Here is a 20,857-nt window from a genome sequence, read left to right on the forward strand (position 1 = left end):
AAGAGTGAAAAATCTCCCTTTAATTTTAATGTAAACTTTTCTTAACATTTTAATCTTTCCAGTCACACGTAACATACTTTTAAACATCCTTAGATAGTAATGCTTGTAATGCTGACAATAAAGCTAGAAAAGTATTTTGAAGCAATGTAGCGCGTACAAAATGTCAACAAAAAGGCACGCACACCACAGTAGCTCAGGCGCTGCTCAGACAGCATCCTATTGATTCTGTGATGGTCTCCTGTCTCAGCATTTGCTACGGAAATGAAATTATTGTAAGACTTTTGAGGCAAACACAGGAGGCAGAGTTAACAAATTAACTTTAAAACTAACAACTTTCTCATTTAGCCACAGGGTGGGGGCGTAGCTTTGGGGATGCTCATTTTTCCTAACAATGTATTCTTATTTTAAACCGTTAGGATCTTTCAGAAGAGAGTTTTGCCACTTGCCTCAAACAGGAAAAACTTTTGATTATTTTTAAAAAGACATCAACTGGAAACACACTAACTAAATAAATGATAATGCTGTAGTGACTTTCAGAAGAAAACAAGAAGTTAAACATAATCAACTTGAAAGAATATCAGTGAATTTACACACTAATCTGACCTTCTGAAGACTTTGCTTCCCTGTCCTTGTCTCAGGCCTGTGCTGCAGTGCTCTTCCATCTCCCATAGCGCTCGTCAATACAGCTCAGATCTGCATAAAACCCAGAATTATCCCTTGCTATTCCCTTCCCCTCAGTGCTTTTCCCTCAGACCTCCTACATTTAGGGAGACAAGAGCCTTCCCACATTTTTCTTCCCATTTTGAGCAATCGTGTTGCAGACTGACTTAGAGTGAAGGAAATGTTTCTCATTGATGAGTTTGCAGAAAGTGGTACTACAATGTTATCATGAGAGTCATGTTTGTGAAGGTGCACGTTGTGCACCTTGACCCAAGGCTACATCATAAGGAGACGTGGCAAAGTAATGTATTATTGTTACTTGATAAAGGCAATTTCCACACCTAGGACTGAAAGCATCTTAGATATTTTCTTTGTACTGCAGACCTGCAGCCTGCTGCAACTGTATCGTGACCGAAGCACTGTTTTTTCATTTAATGTAATATGATATCCATGAAGCCTAAATCAGACTTTAAGATGACAATTGTGTATGTTAAACTGCCATCATTTCCCCTGAATAGAAAACTTAATGACTAGAATAAAGGTCGAGACAGAAGAGAGTCACTGCTGAGGTAAAATACCCAAAGAGGTATTTTGTTTTAGCCTGAGGAAGATGATGATTTATTACATTATTTGTGTTAGTGTTTAAGGCAGTAGATTCAATAAGTGTCTCTATCCTTGTGCCACTTAAAAGTTCACATTATTAACATTTAAAACTTTTTTTTTCTCAATTCAAAATACATAAATATGTATTTGTAGTTTGACAAAAGCCTGGCAGCTTTCTTATGATGTAATGAAGATGTTTGGGAGAATCTCCACTGGTATGAATCAAGTTAGTTTTTTGGAAGTCAGTGCGAGCAGCACCGACTTGTAGGACTTGGTCTATTTTTGTGTGCAATTTACCCCATTCACCCCCACACTTATGCCTTGCACTCACTTTGCACGAGCAGTTACAACCAATTTAAAAACATATTTTTGATTCACCGCAATGAAACACTTACGCTTGTCATATGTATTCTCTGTTGACATAGAAGCCTGTGAAAGCTTATTTCTGTGTATTTGTGTACGTTCTGGTGTGTGTATTCCTGTATGTACTTCTGTGTAGGAGTTGTGTTGGTGTGTCCACCCCTCAGCACTGCGCAGGGGCGGAGGGTCCGTGGATTTGGGTGCAATTCTCTGTACGTGCAGGTAGCCATGGTGTGTTTCTCTCCCTGTGCTGTTAGTGTGGTGTGGGGTGTGCGAGGTGTGTGTGTGAGCCCAGTGTCTGGGTGTGCTGTGTGAGTGCGGCGGTGGGGCGTGCAAGTGCATGGCGTGTGGAGTGTGAGGGAATGGGGGATGTGAGTGCAGGGTGCGTGGGGTGTGTGTGAGTGCGGGGTGTGAGGGGTGCGTGTGGTGGGGGGCGATGAAGGAGAGCGGGCAGCTGGTGTGTGTGTGTGGAGTGAGGAACTGCAGGTGTGTGGTGTGAGGGAGCGCGGGCCGTGAGGGAGCGCAGGCGTGTGGTGTGAGGGAGCGCGGGCCGTAAGGGAGCGCGGCTGTGTGGTGTGAGGGAGCGCGAGCTGTGTGGTGTGAGGGAGTGCTGGTGTGTGGTGTGAGGGAGCGCGGGTGTGTGGTGCGAGGGAGTGCGGGTGTGAGGGAGTGCGGGTGTGAGGGAGTGCGGGTGTGAGGGAGTGCGGGTGTGAGGGGAGTGTGTGCGCGCAGGGTGAGGAGATGAGGGGGTGCGGGTGTGAGGTGTGCGTGTGACGGAGTGTGAGGGGGTTTGAGGAGGCTGAGGCCGCCCGCCCGCGCTCTCGTCTCGCCGCCCCGCCAAGCCGCTGCCCTCCGCTGGCCCGGCCAGGCCTCTGGGGCCGGGCTCCGCCGCCTTCGCCCTCCCCGCTCCGCCCTCCCTGCCCGCCTCTCGCTCCCCCCGCCTCCCTCCCCGCCTCCGGGGCTTCCCTTCTCTCTTCATTCAGTGCTGCTTCAGCGCGGAGCGCTTGTCGTGCTGCTACCCCGGCATGTCCCGCAGCCGGGCTCCGCTCAGCGACCGGCCCCTGTAGCGCCTCCACCCGCGGGCGAGGCAGGGCCGAGGGGGCGGCAGAGGGTGCCGTTGCTCAGCCGCACCGGGCACCGCGCGGCCATGGGGGGCTCCTGAGGCGGCCAAGGAGAGCGGCGGGGAAGCGGAACGCCTCGCCCCGCGGCCCGCCACCATGGAGGAGCCGTCGCCGCCACCCGTTGCCCCCAGCGCCGCGGAGCCCGCCGGCTGCCCCAAGGACACCGACCGCCAGCTGCGCCTCCGCCTCTGCGTCCTCAACGAAATCCTCAGCACGGAGCGGGACTACGTGGGGACCCTCCACTTCCTGCAGTCGGTGAGCGGCGCGGCGGGGCGCGGGCGGGGGAAGCCCCCTCAGGGGCACCGGGGGCGCTAGGCGGGCGGCCCGGCCCGGAGCGGAGCGGCTCCTCCCCGGGCGGGCCGGGGGTGCGAGCGCGTCCCGGCGGGGCGGCAGCGCTGGGCACAACTTGCGGGAAGTGCCTGGGGCCAGGCCCGCTCCGCCGAGGGGGAGTTTCTTCTGCTCGAGAGGCTGAGGCGGGGGATGTGCGAGGGGCCGGCGTGGGTCCGCCGTGGGCAGAGCGGGACCGTCAGCAACCGCCTTCTCTCCTCCGGTGAGGAAAAGCCCTGGGGCCGGAGCGATGGAGGGGCCGGAGCGATGGAGGGGCCGGCTCTCGCAGCATCCTGGCGGTGCCCTGGCCGCTGGGCCGGGGGAAGCACGCTGCCTCGCTGGGGTGACGGGACTGATCCAGAAATGAATCTGCTTTTCAGAATGCCTCATCCCTTTTGTTGTTGTTGTTTATAAGTTGCTGTTACACCCACTTGGAAACTCTGTGCTTACTGCCTGTTATTTATAAATAAATATTACTTTTTTTTTTTTTTAATGGTAAACATAAATATATGATTGGGCCAGGTGTGTCTGTGCATGTGGAGACAATTATACCCACCCTCTGAAATTATTCACGGACTAGTTCAGAAGTAAAACTCCATCTGGGTATTTCCTTTTTCCTATATGGGCTCTAGATGTGGAATTCATCAGCATACCATCACACTCCTGCAAATAACTAGAAGAGCCTGCAGTAAAAGTTACTAGATAACAGATATGCAATAAAAAAAGAAGAATAAACTATTTGATCACACAGAGATCAAGAATCAAAGCAAGGGAAGTCTCTGCAGAGATTTCTAAAAGATTGGACAGGGCAGAAATTCTTTCTGGTGTGTTGCTAGATAAGTACTAAACCCTGATTTCATCTAAATGGTCTTAGACCCTGGACCCTTTTTCACTTGTCTTTCTGGCAAGGTTTTTGTTTGTTTGTTTTTTAAAATCAGTTTGTCTTCACTGTTTTTCAGAGTCACCCAAGTGGCAAACTGTCTAGCATAAAAGATAAATGAAAAGGATGTGGTTGCTTTATGAACTAGTCTCTACTTAAATCCTCCTTTTCTCTCTCAAATAGTTGAACTCAGAGTCCTTAATTTCAGAAAGCTTCCGACTGAAGTGCTGGTTAGCTTCCTTTAGAACTGGGATTCTGTCTCAGTGTGAGGAGATTCTTAAAAAAGCTGCAAGTTGCAGAAGTGCCCCACCCTAAAGACAAAACAAAACAAAAACCCTCAGAAAACTCCTCTGTCCTAAGTACTGAATTTGAGATTTTGTCAGCTGCAGGCTGGAATGCAGATTCAAGCTGCATGTATTTTTAGCTTCAGTGCTTCCAGCTAAATGCATTCCCAGTGTTAACTAATGGGACTTTCATATATTAAAAGACAAAACAAATCTTTTATTTGTTTATATTCATTAACTTGGCAGTTTTCATGAGGAATATGCCTTAGGTAATGGCAGGAGAAGATACTGACAGAGTACACTTGGCTGTGGTCTCAGGATGGCACTGCAGACAGTCAGAGCCCTTCACAGTCACTTTGTTACTAGCTACTAGGTGTAGATTTGCTGGAGTATTATCTTGGTGGGTTGATTCCGATAGTGCAGCTTTACCCCATTATGGAGTTTGTGTTTTGGCAATTATGTTTGAAAAAGCACTGGGGGCTAGAATCTTTCCTATCTCTAGACCTTGGTTTAGAACAGCATTCACATACAGGCTTAACTTTAAGCATGTGTTGAATGTTCATGTGCTGTCCTAAATAATGACAGTTTCTTCAGTCATTGACCTAGTTCTCATGGGCTGAATCTCTATACAGCTGCATTCAGATAGCTGAATGGTGTCAGTGCCAAGGAAAGGAGAATGAGGAGCTATTGCAGTATATGAGGGTAAAAACAGCAGTAGTGGGATGAAATTTTTAAAAATAAAAGTTGGAGTGAGAAATATTTTCTGCATAAATTTGGTGGATGGCCATAAGTTAATACCTTCTAACAAGATACCACAAAAAGAAAGAATTCTGCCCTGCCTCCCACATTGGACAGCTGACATGACATGCAAAGATAATATCATCTACATAGTCACTGGAATTACAGGCAGTTATAGGGTAAAAGTTTTGCCTTATGACACTAATAAAAGTAATGCTGTAGCACTGGGACCCTGTATTCTCAAATCTACGTGGGCCTCACAAATGAAGTCCACTTTACTCCCATTAGGTTGTTTTTCTGAGTGCTCTGACGTTACTGCATAGGAACTGCTGCTCCTGCCCCATGGGTCTCTTTCTTACCATCTCATGTTCTGTGTGAGTGGCACTTACCCAGTGCAAAATAAATGTAAACTATTACACTTTCTGAGGTAATGCAGCTAGTTAACACTCCGACGTGTTTGGGTGATGTTAGGTGTTTGTGGGTTGGTTGTTTTTTGTTTGTTTGTTTGTTTGGGGTTTTTTACAGTGTGAATTGTACTGAAATTGATTATACTTCCATATGCTGCAGAAACAATTTTGGCTGTAGTGGAGAAAAGACTGCTGTTCCTCTGTGCAGGACAGCTGCAGTTCCTAGATCTTATGGAAACTTGTTCCTGTCAAACATGAGATGAGAGATATGTGGGGTACAGGTTCCTTTGCTTAAGAAACTTTAATAGCTTTGATAAATAAAGGAAGGCTAAATCTCATATCTTTCTATGGTCAGAAGGAGTTTTCCCTAAGTAGGATGGGACAGTTGTGCTTTAGAAAAAGGTTAGGTGAGGGAATTTGTGCTCTTTGTTAAATATTTGCTATTGAAGCCCTAGTCCTCATTAAGTATTCTCAATAAACAGTGTTTTAAAAAGCAAACAACTAAATTCTATGGGTTTAGTCACAGCACTGACGTTGCTTGCTAGCAGCAGCTTCCTGTGTTCCCTGGTAATGTAAAAGAATCTCTTAAGTATTTAATACTATGGATTTGCAAATAAATCAAAGTACCTTTGATTTATTAAGAGTATTTTCGTCCTTTTTAGAAGACTAATATGCAACCATGTTAAAGGAAAGGTTTCCTTTTTCTTTTCTTTTTTGTATGCTTAGAAACCTTTTTGCGCTAAGCTGCAAGGAAAGTAGGTTTGCTATAAACATAAGGACTCATTCCTTATTTGCTTTGCCTAAAAGATTGTGGTCCTTATTTTGCTTCTATAGATTAATACAGTGGGTATCATTAAAGTTATAGAATATGGAGTTCTCTTTTCTCACAATAAAAATTGTGTTAGTCACCATGAAGAGCATTTTGCTCTGAGTTTTGTACTCATTTAATAAAAATGCTCCAGATGTTTACCTATTTAAATAAAATTTAGTCTCTAGAATCTATTATATTTCATACCTCAAGTAATTCTGCCAAAAGGAGTTATATCTGCAAATTTAACTTAGATGTCCTGTACCACTACAGATAAATTAGGCTATTCAGTCTGTTAGGTTTAATACATACTGTTAATTTTTCACTGTGTATGTTGTTTGTAACATTTTTATTCCATTGAATTTTGGACACAAGAAGGTGTTCCTAGTCAGTTTTACTCCTATCTAGTTTCTCCTGTTGAGAGATCACGTTACAGTATTATGTATCAGAACTGTGGTGAGAATGAAACCCAGCAGCTTTTCTCTGTGGTTTGTTCCAGATCTCACAAGATGAGATGATCAATTCCAAGGGATATAGCTATTTTTTTTTTTTTAAAAACAGAGTCTGGATTTTATATTAAATGGTAATACAATACAGATATGATACTCATATGCATATCATTATTTTGATAGTCTTACTTTTCCTCGGTTAGCCCTCAAAATGAGGAGTTACCATGCTGAGAGAGGGCAAACTCTTTCTACCAGCTCACAGCTGATGATCTGAAGTTATTGATTTAATTATGAATATGCAAATGCTGTATTGTGCCCTGTCTTATCTGCCATTTTGTTAGGTAGGTATGATGTTGCAAAATATGGAATCCTTCTTGAAGAAATGTTGTGTAAATCAGGAGTATTAATAGATAATACTGCAGTTATGCAGATATGTTAATAACACTACTAATAAAGGCTTGTTACACAGCCAAAGCTTTTAAGCAGCAGGGAGAACTACAGGGAATGGATGAAAACATACTGCTGCCAACGTCATTAAAGAACTACTGATCAAATAAGAAGCAAAGTGGAAAACGGTCAGAAGCTAATGGAACTTTACTAAAAGTTACTGTTGGAGTAAGATAAGAATACAGAGAGATAAAGGCAAATAATTCTGTTGTGAGTCTTTGGTGAGAGGTGAAACCATAAGGATTTTCAGTCTCCAGATTTCAAGATTCAATTAATCCTTTGCCTGCCTTTAGCCTCTTAACTCTCTGCAACATATGCAGAAATGTTTACGTTTTATATGTGGTCTTGCAAATATTTCTTTTCTGTGTGACTAAATTAAACCAGATGATAATTTAGTTTGGGTGACCAGTCAGGTAAATGTCAAAGCCATCTGTCTGGTAGCAGAGTCTTTGGGTACTGAGGTGCAATGTCTGCACATTGCAGTCCTTAAGCTGTTCTCTAGGTAACTGTTCTTGCCTGTGTTGTCAATCTGTATGGAAAAGTCGTAGAAAATTCATTGAGAAAAGAAAGGTTGTGGTTTGTTTGAATACCATGTGGTTATTCCACAGAATCCCAGTTAAATCTGTGATACTAATATTGCAGTAATTAAAGACCAGCTTTCAAGTAAGGAGGCACAGGAGCCCTGAGTAATTTCAGACATACTCATTGACCGTCATTCTAAAAATAGCTCGAATAGTGGGTACACAACAGTTAGATGTCAGTATTTAAAGGCTTGGTTTACCAGTTTGTAGATATAATCATATGAATTACATGTGAAAGTGTAGTAGCAGTAATTATCCAATACACTAGATTGCAAAGGTAGGTATTTTCTTGAATAGACATTGTTTTTTTTTTTGCCATCCTTTAATTTCACTGAACACTTAGCTCTAACCTGCACATACAGCTCCCACAACTTAGATAATTGCAAGTCTATAAAGCCAGATTGTTCTCCATGTTGTACGTAAATATGGCTCTTTCATCTTTACAAAGACAAACCACCAACTTGTAAATTTTAATGTCAGAATGACAGGATGTACTTTTAGCTTCAGCAATTGCTGCGTGTTCTGTGCAGGCATGAAAACAGTATGGAAGTTGAACTGTCCTTATCAGACAGGTCTCAAGTTGGATAAGTAGCTGTACCAGGACTATTTTTAGGTTTTAATATTATGCTATCCTTTAGTTTTATATGAAGACATTTCATCAATTGTATAAATATGTTACGTTAGGACATGTGCCATCAGATAAATTAACCCACATCCTACAGACTCAAAATATTTGTTATGCTCCCTTTTCTTGCTTGCTTTGTAGTTGTAATTGATCTAGTATTTTGCACTCCACCCATCTTGAAACATGATAAGCATCACACAGGCCTTTTTTTTTTTTTTTTTTTCATATTTCACAATCTTGTTTGCATCCAAGATCAGGGCTCTGGTGCTCAGATAGGGTAGCAAACAGACCATTTGTCTCAGCTGTGAGGTGTGGTTTCCTGTCCTACCCTGTTCTCTGCCTGTTTTACCATCAGTAGATACAGATAAACTCTGATTCTGGAAGGTGAACCATATGGTTTGGGTAATGTTGCTCCTTTATTATGAGACAGCTAAAAGAGCAATTGGGGAGAGGAAGGAGATGGAAAAGGAAATTTGTTTGGAAGTAATCTAAATTAGCTGTGCCCTTCTGTTGTTTTGGTCAGTTAGTCACATGCACTCACCTACAGCTGGTTGTTACGATTGTGAATAACCAAGATCTTCTACTGCTGAGTCTTAACAACATGTTAACAACAGTCTTAACAATACTCACATTGAGGAAGATCACAGCTTTCATTTTAAATGGCATGTGTGTAGCCCTTCTGGTTGTAAAGCAAAGTTTGAAGATATAATATCAGCAAAACATAAATGCTCATGGGTTTTCAGGAGCTTGTGTTATGACTCTTGAATATTTGGGGCTGGCAATTCTGCTAGTAGAGTTTTCTGTTCAGACTAAGTGTAGTGCAAAATTAGTTGCTAAAGGCTGAAATGCAAGCAGATTAAAAGGTTCTTTTGCTGTGGATACAAAGAGAGAATGTGAAGAAACCAGTTTATGTAGAAAGTGAAGCAGAACTGAAAAACAGAAAAGCAAAGCAAAGAGAAAGCTCTGAAAATATTTATTCCTCTGAGCCTGTGGTCTGCAGAGCCCAGTTTATGAGCCACAGGTCTAAGGGCAGGGATGGAGGATGCAGAATTCCCACGTTCTCTTCTGCTCTGAGATGCATGTCTGAGCTTAATTTTTCACTTGGAAAATTGTGTGACCAGCCCATGCCTTTTACAGCAAAGCTTTACAATTCAAAGGTATATAGGAGTACAGCAGATTTTTCCTATGAACAAAGCTGTTTAGTTCTTTTCGCACTCTCACAGTCTCCACAATGAGCAGATATCAATAAATTCCCTATGTAGTTTCACCAGTTTACTGCCACACAGGTGACAACTAAAACTCCTTTCTCTTTGCTTCCCTTAGCTCGTTCCAGCTTGGTGTGCATCTGACCCTTGTTATCCTTTATCTCAGACCTACTTTGGTCTAGTTACATCCTTCAGAATGAGGTGTCTGACCTGACTCTGGCTCTGCATCTCTCCCTCCTCTGAATTGCACTGATATCATCAATCAGCCCTTTTGCCATTTGTCCCTCCCTCTCACTTCAGGGATGCCAGTTGTTGTCATGATCTCTGGGGTGGGAGGGAGAGGTTGGCTGCCCTGTGCTTTCCCAGCACCATGCTGGTGCCTCTGCAGCAAAACTCACTTGCAATAGCAGTCTGGGAGCTGAGTGAGTGTAAGGGAGGGACAGAGACCCTGGGCTTTGGCAGGAAAGGGCACAGGGATCAAAAAGTGAAACAAGCATCACAGCAGAAATTATTTGAGTGAGTTGCTCCACACATAGGTGAATGTGTGTTTGATTATACACAAGTTTTGGCTGATTTTTGCAGGAAGCAGACTGATACCTTACGGGAGCTTATTTGTCCCTAAATCTAGGAAGAGAAAAAGTTTGCAAGCTTTGCTAATTTTCCACTTCCCAGGTCACACAGTGTTTGTGCCGTAGGCATGAGTACTGCTTTGAAGGGGTGGGAAATGTGGTTTTACAGTTTTACATCATATCATATAATCATGGAAGATAATCTTGGAGAGGATCTTGACAAACCATCCCATCAAAGGAGGGTCATTTCTGATAGTTTATCCTGGTGTTTCGATGTCATTATTATTAGAAATGTTCTCCTAATGCCTAACGTAATGTCTAATCTCGGGTTTTTTGCAGTGAGCACAGAGGTGATCTCTTTCTCTTTGCATCAGTCCCTCAAGTATTTCATGGATATTTTCACCTTTTGTTTCAGATTAGACAAAACTGTCAAATTATTTAACTTTTCTCTCGAAAACTGTTTAATTTTACCTCTGATAATTTCTGTGCTATTATCTGGATTCTCTAATCTGTATGTTTCTTGAACTCTAGTGCCCAAAACGCAGGCACAAGACACTCTCAAGGCTTTAGCAGTACTGAGTGAGGGAATGGATTACTTCACATTTTTTGTACATTATACGGGAGTATTATCATACCACAGGAGCCTTAAGAAAGGTTTATCTGAGTTTGTACCTGTATTTGAGGATAACTCATTGCTCATACCAGTGACTGTGACTAGGTGTCTGCATAGAGTATTTATGGGAGCAGTCTAATATTTAGACTTCTGGGATGTACCCTGAAAGGGCAACACTGAACCCTCATTAAGGGGAAGAGTGATGTGTTTTCAAGCCAGCTTTCCTATGTTCAGATCCTGGCAGTCCCAGAGGCATCCCACTCTGAGAGGGTATCTGAGGCTTGAAAAAGCAGGATCTCCCAAGTGCAGTGTCTGCCTGCAGGCGTTCAGATGAGTCCGTGACAGATGAAGCTTTCGAGAAATTACTTATTTCTGTTGCCTGCCTATTGTTTCCTTCAGGCACTTGCCAGAAAATGTAAGGGACTATGTGTGAGTTTTCCTCTTCTTTCCAGCTGTAGAATCCTTTTTTCTGTTGTTGTTGTTTCCAGCCTCAGATGGATTCCCAGCCTGCAATGGGTGTTTTCTCGGTAAAGGCGTTGCACAGTTGTAGGGTGTTTCAGGGTGCGTGAAGGCTGTTTGAATTAAGGATGTAAAAAGTAGAGTTGAACTTGTGGCATAGGGTGGCTGCTATCTCCCCCTCTGTTACGGTGGCTTCAATCCATTCCTCCCCTGCCCCCCTTTTTGTCCCTGTTTCTGTCTCAGTATTTTGTGTTCTGTTTTCAACTTGTGTTGAAGCAAACAGTCCTGTCTCTTTGAAGGATGGACTGGAAGTATCATTATCTTATCATGCTTCTTATCTATTTTGAAGAGTTCCCATTTAGCAGGGGGAATGACTGCAGCATTTTTGGCCTTTAGCAGCTAGAGGCAAGAAAAAGATTTGAAATATGCAACAACGTCATTTCTCAATCAGCTACAGAGACTTCATTGTGGAGCAATGCAATTCATGCAAAGCCATCTCTCATACAGACACTGAATGCTACCTTTTACTACTTTTCCCTGCTGGATCACAAAGTGAGGCTTGGACTGGGGATTGCACCAACAGCATGCCTAAGACACAAGCGAAGTCTTGAATTTAAATGTTACTGCAGATGAAGATTCCTGCTTGATTGCCTAGCCAAGCCTGATGAAAGCTTTAACACTGCCTTCTGCACATATGATTGAGTCAAGCTGCAGCGGACATCCAGAACTGCAGTAGGTCTGTACTGGGAGAGAACCTCAGGGTGGTTATCTGGACTAAAATGCCTGACTTCTGCATATACACTCTCCTTCACCCTTCTGGAGAAGCCACTCATCTGAAGAGGCTTTGGCTCCCTTTGAACTGCAGATCTCAAGACCAGAGTAAGAAAAAACAGCTCAGTGGGAAGAAAACAGTTCCTTCACTCTTCCTAATGAGCCCTCCTCCTTAGAAGAATAACTCATTGCTTACACAGCTGATAGCCATATGTCAAGCCATGAGATAGTGATTGCCCAAAGCTGAGTGGGAGCTCTGGTAGGCCCCTTGAAACCTAGTGACAGAAAGACAGGTATTGACTATTCTGGGCATCATGATGCTTATGTGTGAAAGCCCACCTACTTTTTCACCCAGTGCTAATAGTACAAGACCTTGTTACAAACTGGCTGGCAACGTGACTTCCTACAGTTCCAGAAACAGCTGCAATTTTATGTCATATATCTTTGAGTTGCAGAGAGAGCAATAGATTTCTACACCTCGATTATTTAAAGATTAGGGTGGTTACTGAGATGATGGGACTGTGGAACTGAGTTGAAGGAACATTTATGTTTGTGTAAGGATATTGTGTCAATCTCACTGCTATTGCCTTTGCTATTTTTATGGAAGCATATCAGCCATACAAATAATACCTTGCTGCAGCTTATCGGATGCCTCATGACTCATGGAGTAAATTTTGTGACCATTCTCAACCTGACTTTCATTTTGTACTTCTGGTTTTGCTTGTGGTCAGTTCTTGTGCCAACAGGTTAATTTGTTGGTTCCCAAACCACTTAACTTATATAAAATCAGGGCACTTTTTTTTTAACAAACACTGTCTTTTAGTCATTAAAAATCTTTGTAGACTAATCATCATTTAGTTGGCCCAGTAATACACTTTCAATTTAAAAAAAAAAAAAAAAGCAAAAATCAAATATGCAGGGTGCTGATTATATATTCCCTGTGGATTTGTCAGTTTTTTAGTTGCCAGTGTCTAAGATTTAGGGCCAACACATTCAGGGCTCCTTCAAGCATATATTAGGAACTGCTTGGCTGTATGTTTTGGGTGTGAAACTTGATGTGATTGGGCTAGGAGTTTGACTTGCACGAATCAGGCTGCTGGTTGAATTGTGAACCAGTGTCACTACTAGTGATACCAAACCCACGTTCTTTCTGCTAACACGTCTTGCTATAATGTGTCAGAATGAGCAAATATTGATCGCTGAAAGGTCACACTGCTCACCCCTTCCTTGAGTGGACCACTTTTAAAGAGAGAGGCTAGCACAGTTCTTTGCAACTGGTGACCCTGACTGCTGAAAGTTGCCACTGAGCAGTGATGCTTGTCTTTGTGATCTGAGCAATTTATTAAGAAACAGCTTTGAACCTGTGAGACTCCTTTTACTGGATGGCTGTCAGATGTTAACTACCTTTGAACATGATAGAATGGGCTTAGATTTAAAAATGCCTAACAACACCATCCACATCTTCTTATACATTTTCTTATCTATAGTAAATCACTTCAGTGATAACACTTTTGTCTTGGAAGTTTTGTCTGCTCATGCTTCTGGCATCCTAGTGTAGTTTGAGTAACTTGAAACAACCCGCTATGGGATACATGAGGGAAATCCATGTCAGGAAAGAGGGGGAAACATAAAAGGTTCCATTTGGGGATTATTTTGGAGGCTGAGGAAGCTGACAATGAGAGGAGTCCCTGATATTCAAAGTGCCACTGGTGGAGGGCCCTGCTTTGGGGACAGACTCCTGATAAGGGTTTGCATTTTAGTGAGTTCTTATCTCGGATAGGTGGGCGTGTTTTAGCTACATAGCAAAGTCTCTGGTCCCATGGGTCTTTCTGTCTAATCTGACAACTGCTTTGAATTCATCACCTCACTCACAGGGAGCCGTTTGCTGTTAACCTCATCACTAGGTGGCTAAAGAAGCCCCTTTCATTTTCTTTGAAGGGGCAATAACAGAAGGTTGTAAAACTTCTGAGCTGGTAAAATGTTTCGGGCTCAGAAACCTGATTCTTAAACAGAATCTAGGTGGTTGTGGGAACAATGGACAAGCCTAATGCAGGTATATATGAGTGGGCTGTGTGCTATTTAATATGTAGGTCACAGAGGAGGAGGCGTGGAGGCAAAAGTTTATCTGTCTTGTTAGATCTGATCAGTGGTTAATGCCCTGTATTGTTAAGCAAGAGACTTAGGCTACAAATGTAGTAAACAAAACAGTGCCAGGCTTTATTCTCTGGCCCTGAGGCCAACTGGCATGATCTGGTCTTGACCCACTGAAGTCTCAAAGTAGGATGGCTGCATTTGGACTGCCTACTGGGGATGGTCCTTGGCCCATCCTAACTCTGGCACCATGCATGAGAATTGTTTAGGAGAATGCTAGTAGGCCTGGGCCAAAGGATGCTAGGAAATATTCTAACAGGATTGCAAGGCTCAAGCCTGTGTCCTGGCACTGTTTGCTTACTAGTATAGGCATAGCCTGAGGTCCTACCCCAGGCTGTGGCACATCTGGCTGAAATAGGACTCTGGTTGAACAGTGATTGTGGCAGAGCTGACACCCAGCCCCAGTGCTGGCTTTTCTGTGCTGGTGCAGATGGGTTTATTTCCGATGCTTTGTTGTTATGTGAAAGTTCTAGATGCCAGGCCAGAAGTGCTTGAAATACGTTTTGTCAGCCTGCCTTAGATTTTTGTTGTTACTGACTCCGGTGTGGTCATTACTTGGGGTCTCCTGTTTTCTTGATCTATGGAGGAGGAGACAGAAAGGAAATACAGTTTGAATGGGTGGGGACTACTTCAGGACAGTGTGAAGAGGAACTGGATGTTAATTACGTAATCCTGACTGTCATTACTAACAGTTGTGAGCTGAGATCTCGTAGACTGAAAGCACTTTGGTCCTTCACATTAAGTACCACTTGCTCATTTCTGTTTTATTTACTTCCCTTTTTATTGTGGAAAATCAAAGGCTTCAAATGATAATCACTGGACATTTGCATATAATTTTTTAGCTCATATCCCTCTGGGTGCTGGTGGTTCTGTCTCTGTGTTACCGACACTGTGCTCAGAAATCAGCTCAGATGGGAAGCAGCTGTTTGTGAGGAGGGGGTGTTGACAAGACACAGAATAAAGGAAGAACAGTGGGGGAAGATTTCCAAAGAGAGCTGCAGAAGTGTGTTTGCTATGAGCATTCAGTTGTCAGAGGCATGATCCCTCAACAGGAAAACGAGAGATGCATATTGGGAAGACACTTTTCCCAGAGTTTGCCTCCTTTGTCAGCTCTTAAAACTTTGCATGTGAAACTATCCCTGTTGCAAATACATGTCTCCTTTGTATTGGCACAAGTGTTTTGTTCACATGTAAGGAGAACATGTTCTGAAAACTTCTCGGTAACGATTTTCATGCTATATGGGCCAAAGATGATTTTTTGGGGGAGGTACAGTTGAAAAGTGAGATTTACCAATTACGTTATTTATGCAAGACAAAACTACCACTGGAGTTTTTAACTTAGTCATTAAATGGTACAGGACACACACAATCCAGTGCATTTGGTGTTGCAGTGTCTGTTTTACTGGGCTTTTTACTGAGTGAGACCTCTAGCTTTGCCAGCACTGAATTTCTAGAATTCTGCTGCATTCAGTCTTCTGGCCTTCACATTGCACCCGCGTTCTTGGTTTACCATTGCCTTCCCTTGCAGTGGATTGCAAAGCTGCTGTACAAGGACAGATAATCTTACTGCACACATTTTCTTAACTTCTGTGCTTCCCTCCTTCCCTGTTCAGCGCTTACAAATAATATTTGCCAGAGTAACTGCACCTAGAAGTTAGGGAGCAAGGGCAAAAAGCATTTAGAAACAAAAATGGACCAATAATTTTAAGGTATAGTCAAGGCTTTTGAACTAAATGCAATTGGAAAGAGTGTTGGTTCTAGATGAATGGAAGAAGTCAAAAAGAAGGCCAGATCAGTACTTTTGGAATTAGAACGGGTCATTGCAGACATATTACATCATTATATAGTCTTTCAGTATTCACCAACTATGATGATTCTCTGAAAAAAATCAGGTGGGCAGTTCCTGTTGTTATAAATTAAAAATTGTGCACAGTTTTTACTAGTTTGCTTTGGTTTTTGTTGTTGGTTGGGTTTAGGTTTTTTGTATGTTTGCCAAATGGGGCAAAGCTTTCTTACTCTTTACTCAGTGAGCAAAACATTTTCTGAAGTAATGTGTATTTTCTTCTTTTTTTGACTGTTAAGTCTCTCTTTCTTTAAATATTTAATGTACTCAGCTGCATCTTGATTCTGACGTGAACAGATCAAGCTGATGAAACTTTGCTTTATGGATGGATTTGTTGGTGAAGGGTGCTGGAAGTTTTCTGTAGTTACCCTGAGTAGCAGAGGAAAAGGAAAGAAAAAGAAAGATTACTTAGGATGATAGTCTGTTTTGCATTATATCTGGTAGAGCACCTTTTGAGGATTCTGCTGTCTCTATGGACTTTATCCTGCAGGGCGCTGAAGCCAGGAGGAGCTGGGAAAGCTCATCCTGTTCTAGCAGGTGCCTGCCACCTTGCAGTATCAGCATTTTCTGGGTATAGAATATGAACATCATGAACAGCAAGGTACATCTGGGAATTTCACTCTGACCTCTGTTTCCTTCCCCATTTAAAAACAGCTTAATATGCATCTTGACATAAAATAAAGCTAGAAAGAACAGCCAGCCTCCTGACTGGTTTTGTCTGTTATACTGTGTATGCGGTGTATATGCATGTGTCCTAAGAGATCCTTTTGCACAATAGTGGCCAATGCATCTTTCTTAAGCGGTTGCACAAGAAAAGCCACAATATTTGGAAAGTAAAGTATGAATCAAAATTTTTACAGCGCACAACCAGAGGAACTGAAATTTGCAATCAGCAAGCAAGAATTAAATTGCAGTGGCAGCAGTTGCTGTGTCCAGGTGGTGTGTATTTGGAGGCAAGGCTGCATGACATCAGTTCTTTTTTAATGTAGTTCTGGGTGAGCTGCTGGGGCAGCATGGTATCAAAAAACAGCTTAACCCAGTGGAAAGGAAAGTTTCAGGCTATTTTACTTTCAGAAGAAGAAGATTTTCCTCTCAAGTGCATTAAGAATAAAGATACTAGTCTGTGTTTATGCAGCACTTTTTTGGCTGTATTATCTCAAAATAGAAAACCAGGATTTAGCAGGTGGAGAAACTGAGGCACAGAAAGGCAAAATGACTTGTCCGAAGGTTGCAGGGGAAGTGACTAACAGAGCCAGCAACTGAAGTTAAATATCTTGTCTTCATTCCTTACCTCTTTTAGGAGAAAAAGCAGAGCAAAAGATGTCACACAAGCTATGCATCTTTTTTTGTGGAAAAAGTGCAACAAAAATTTTAACTCTTTAATTCCGTCTTCTGGCAACCAGCTGACACATCCTTGGCAGTTAGTGCTTGATGAATTGGTGGTCTTAGCTCAGTTCCAGGGGGAACTTCTGGTTAGGCATAACCAGAAGCAGTATCGACAACCTCTGTGCACAGACCAAGAATCAATGGGGACGGGAGGCATTAGCAATTTTCTGTTCTGGAAGTACCTCTGCTGGATGCAAGGGACTGTGCTAGGAGAGTTTTCCTGCTGTAGTCATATGTGAACATACGGTGTAGAATATAAGTCTTGGCTCTTTAGGAATTGCCAGTCAGCAGCTTCCCATTGCTCTCAGTGAGTAATAAAAATGTAAATAAAGAAGCTATGTTATGTCTCAGAATTACTCAGTGGCAGTTGTCTCAACAGTTGTGCTTATGCTAGAATCTCAGCAAGTGCAAGTGCAAACACTCAGACATCTGGTTGTTTCACACTTGCCTAGTCTGTTTGTGTATGTGTTAGCTGCTGAAACTAACTTCTCAACGCTATGCAGAAGTACTTTTTAAAGGAGTAAGTGCAAGCCTGAGTTCCGCAATCGAGCACACATTGAGCACCAAGCGTGTAAAAGACAGAAATGAAGTGAAAATGTCAGTGGTTTGAATATACTGCTGGTGCTGCCCCTGCGTTCACTAGGAAAAGCCAGTCTGTTCCAGCAAAGTAAAACTGTTGAAGGCCAAACTGAGTCCATGGAGAGATTTGGAAAAAGTTTAGTTATAAAAGTCAGTATATAGAACATTTCACTTGTGTGGCTTCCCTGCACTTCTTGATTTTTGGTGAGGAGCTGGAACTTAAGAGATGCCATAGAAAGGAAGTCTCTTCCTCTGTAATTTTTTAGCTCCAAGGTTCAAACTTAAAGTTTGAAGGTGAATTAAAGAAGTAGTTGAATCCTGAAATTCACTCCACCAACCCGTCCTTTGGGACAAGAGAGTTTATTTTTGGTATGTTTTGCGCCACTGATCTTCCAAGACTTCAGTTGCCTCCTTTTTATTAATTTTGAAAATATATCTTCAGTCAACACCCTTGTTGGGTGTTGTCCTAATTCTCCTTATTTTCACATAAAAATATGTTTGTTCACCAGCTCTGACTCTGTCAGAGGCCACTACTGCTTTGTTCAAACTAACACAGTACCAAAATTAAAACAGTAGCATAACATATCTCTGCAAAATCATGATACTATTGAACCTTTTTAAAAAGAAATTGGTGAGATTTTGAGGGAGTGTGGTTTGGGGAGAGGTGGAGTAATACCGTCATAGGAACATTACTTTCCTTTTCTCTCACCCCAACTGATGTGATCTTTCTAGAAAGCCAAGACTTATGCTTGAGACATCTGATATGATGGGTACTGTAGCCCAAGATGATGTTAGACTGTTGATTTCTCCACTTGACTCAGTTCACTATCCCTGCACCAGTGCAACCTCCTGTTGTTTCTTGTTTCCCACATCAAGTATGGCCTTGCTGTACAACTGCTTGCGTCTAGACTGAGCTCTGATGGCTCTTCCAAGCCTTTGCTGGTCACCTAAGTCATCTGCACTGAGCCTCTACCATAAGGCTAGAGCTTGCTTTCTGGAATCAAGAAATGTTAAATACAGATGATATTTGAGTGACAATTTCAAAGGAGGAAGAGAAACATGTGCTGCCTTAGTCTGCTTCTGTTTTCTAGGCTTATGTTATTTTCTTATATTTGCTGTGTAAGCAAGTTTCAGCTGAGCTGGTGGAATTGGTGAGAAGGGTTGAGACATTAGGATGAAGGTAAAACAGATTCCCTAGGTGGTGTGCGTTTGGTTTTTTTTTATGTGGCGAGTAATTTGGGCTTGACTGTACTTTTTTTGTGACTAATGATACACCAGCTGTGGCATTAGTGACAGAAACCTCATGATCTTTTTATTGCACAGCTTCTCATTTAGAGATGTATTACTTGCCCATTCTAATGTGCATTTAAGTGGAATTTGGCTAAATGAATACTTTCTGTCTTCACTCAGCATTATATAAATCTTTTCTTAAAAAGTCTCTCTTTCCCAGCAGTCTAAACTCCAGGCAGTGACATGAACTAGGTACAAATCTCCCTGTATGTTGTGTGCCTTGGTAACATGATACTCAGTTGTCAAACTTCCCTGTTTTTCTGGGGCAGCTCTGCTGCTTTTAGAAGCTTTCGGATAGGATGCACCATGCCATCCACGAGTAACGTCCCTCCAATTAGAGACGCTCGGCATTATTTCCAGCACATGCTGCTTCATATGAGGCTCTGTGATGCTGTCAGGATTCTGGGATGCCTCTCCAAAGGGCTGATCTGCTTTGGAGTACTTGGAAGAAAAAGGTTTGATGCTCCGTAATATGTAGATCTCCTTAACAGCACTCTTCTGAAAAGGGGGGTTCTGTTTGTGCCCAGTGAGGCAGTCCTTTTATCACACCTTGTCCTTATTGGAGTTATCCTGTTTGTAGGAGTGAGGGAGAAGGAAAAGACGTATATTGATTTCAGATTAGTTTCAAATGTAGAGCTAAGTTCTGACGTGTAAAGAAATCCTATAGCAAGTTCTCTCTCCACATCTTGCTGTAATCAGCACTGAAATGAGATCTACGTGAGGTGTGCATGTTGTGCATACCAGCATTTCATGCCCGATGAAGAAGTTCTCAGTGATTTCAGGCAAAATATATTTCAGGAGATAGAGAGTAACCATGAAATGCCAATTCTCCATGTGTTCTATCTCTTCTTGTAGAGTTATGGGTGTGGGCAGGGGAGGGTTAGTATGAGACATAAAGATATGAAAGTTTTTAATCAGATACCATCAGCTATGAAAGTTTTCATGGGTCCAGAACTCGAGGAAAGTAATTGTATAAAGGTCTCCTGATTCAGAGTTATGGGAGAATGCTGGAAAAGCTGTTAATTTAATCTTCAGGGCTATGGGGCAGGGTTTTTTTTGTTATTTTTGGTGTTACTTGCACAAACCCCTGCTTTTTCCTGGATTCATCTCCCCTTGCTGTTCATTTGCCAGCTCTTCTTGGAGCTGCCCTTGTAGTGATTATAGTGTAAAATAACTATTTTCAAAGTGGCTCCAGTACTTATCTTAACCTTCAAGGTGATAAACAGAAGGGTGTGAACTGCTGAGAAATAAAGTATCTTTTTTTTTTCCTTCATGTAAAGGTTCTCAGTCATTTTGCTTATAAAGGAAGTGGATACCCAAAGATGTAAAGAAGATGGCAAGAGAACGGATTAGAAAAATAATCTTTTACATATTTCAGATTCAGCTGAATTTAGTCTGTGTCTATATGTAAAAAACTAATTTTGCAGGCAGTATTACAAAAGCAGGAGTAGTAATATTTCTAAAACACCCCTGAAATTGTTTTTTTGTGCAGTAAGTGGTGAATACACAAAAGACGAGGGGTATTCAGTTAGGTTTGTACTTGCACAAGAAGAGGTGGTGTGTGCAAGTCCCTGCCTGCACAGGGCCTGGGGTCCGCATGCTCTGCAGCAGGAAGGTACTGCACCCTGCTTACCGCCCAGGAAGAGTAAAAGATGAGGCCTGGCTAGAATACTGGCACCATCCTACCTAAGCATCTTGTTT

The 20,857-nt window shown here is 42.4% G+C and overlaps 1 protein-coding gene across 4 annotated transcripts in view; it reads left to right on the forward strand.

The window, feature by feature from the left end:
• The first annotated feature begins 2,715 nt into the window (after positions 1–2,715).
• Positions 2,716–20,857, forward strand: part of PREX1 (phosphatidylinositol-3,4,5-trisphosphate dependent Rac exchange factor 1) — a 167,656-nt gene continuing 149,514 nt past the window's right edge. For all 4 annotated transcript variants that reach the window (XM_068416018.1, XM_068416019.1, XM_068416020.1 and 1 more), the window contains exon 1: positions 2,716–2,999. In XM_068416018.1, coding sequence (XP_068272119.1) covers positions 2,841–2,999 — 159 coding nt within the window. In that variant the 5' untranslated portion in view covers positions 2,716–2,840. The remainder of the gene's footprint in view (positions 3,000–20,857) is intronic.

The sequence above is a fragment of the Nyctibius grandis genome, chromosome 19 (assembly GCF_013368605.1).
Source record: "Nyctibius grandis isolate bNycGra1 chromosome 19, bNycGra1.pri, whole genome shotgun sequence".
NCBI lineage: Eukaryota > Metazoa > Chordata > Aves > Nyctibiiformes > Nyctibiidae > Nyctibius > Nyctibius grandis.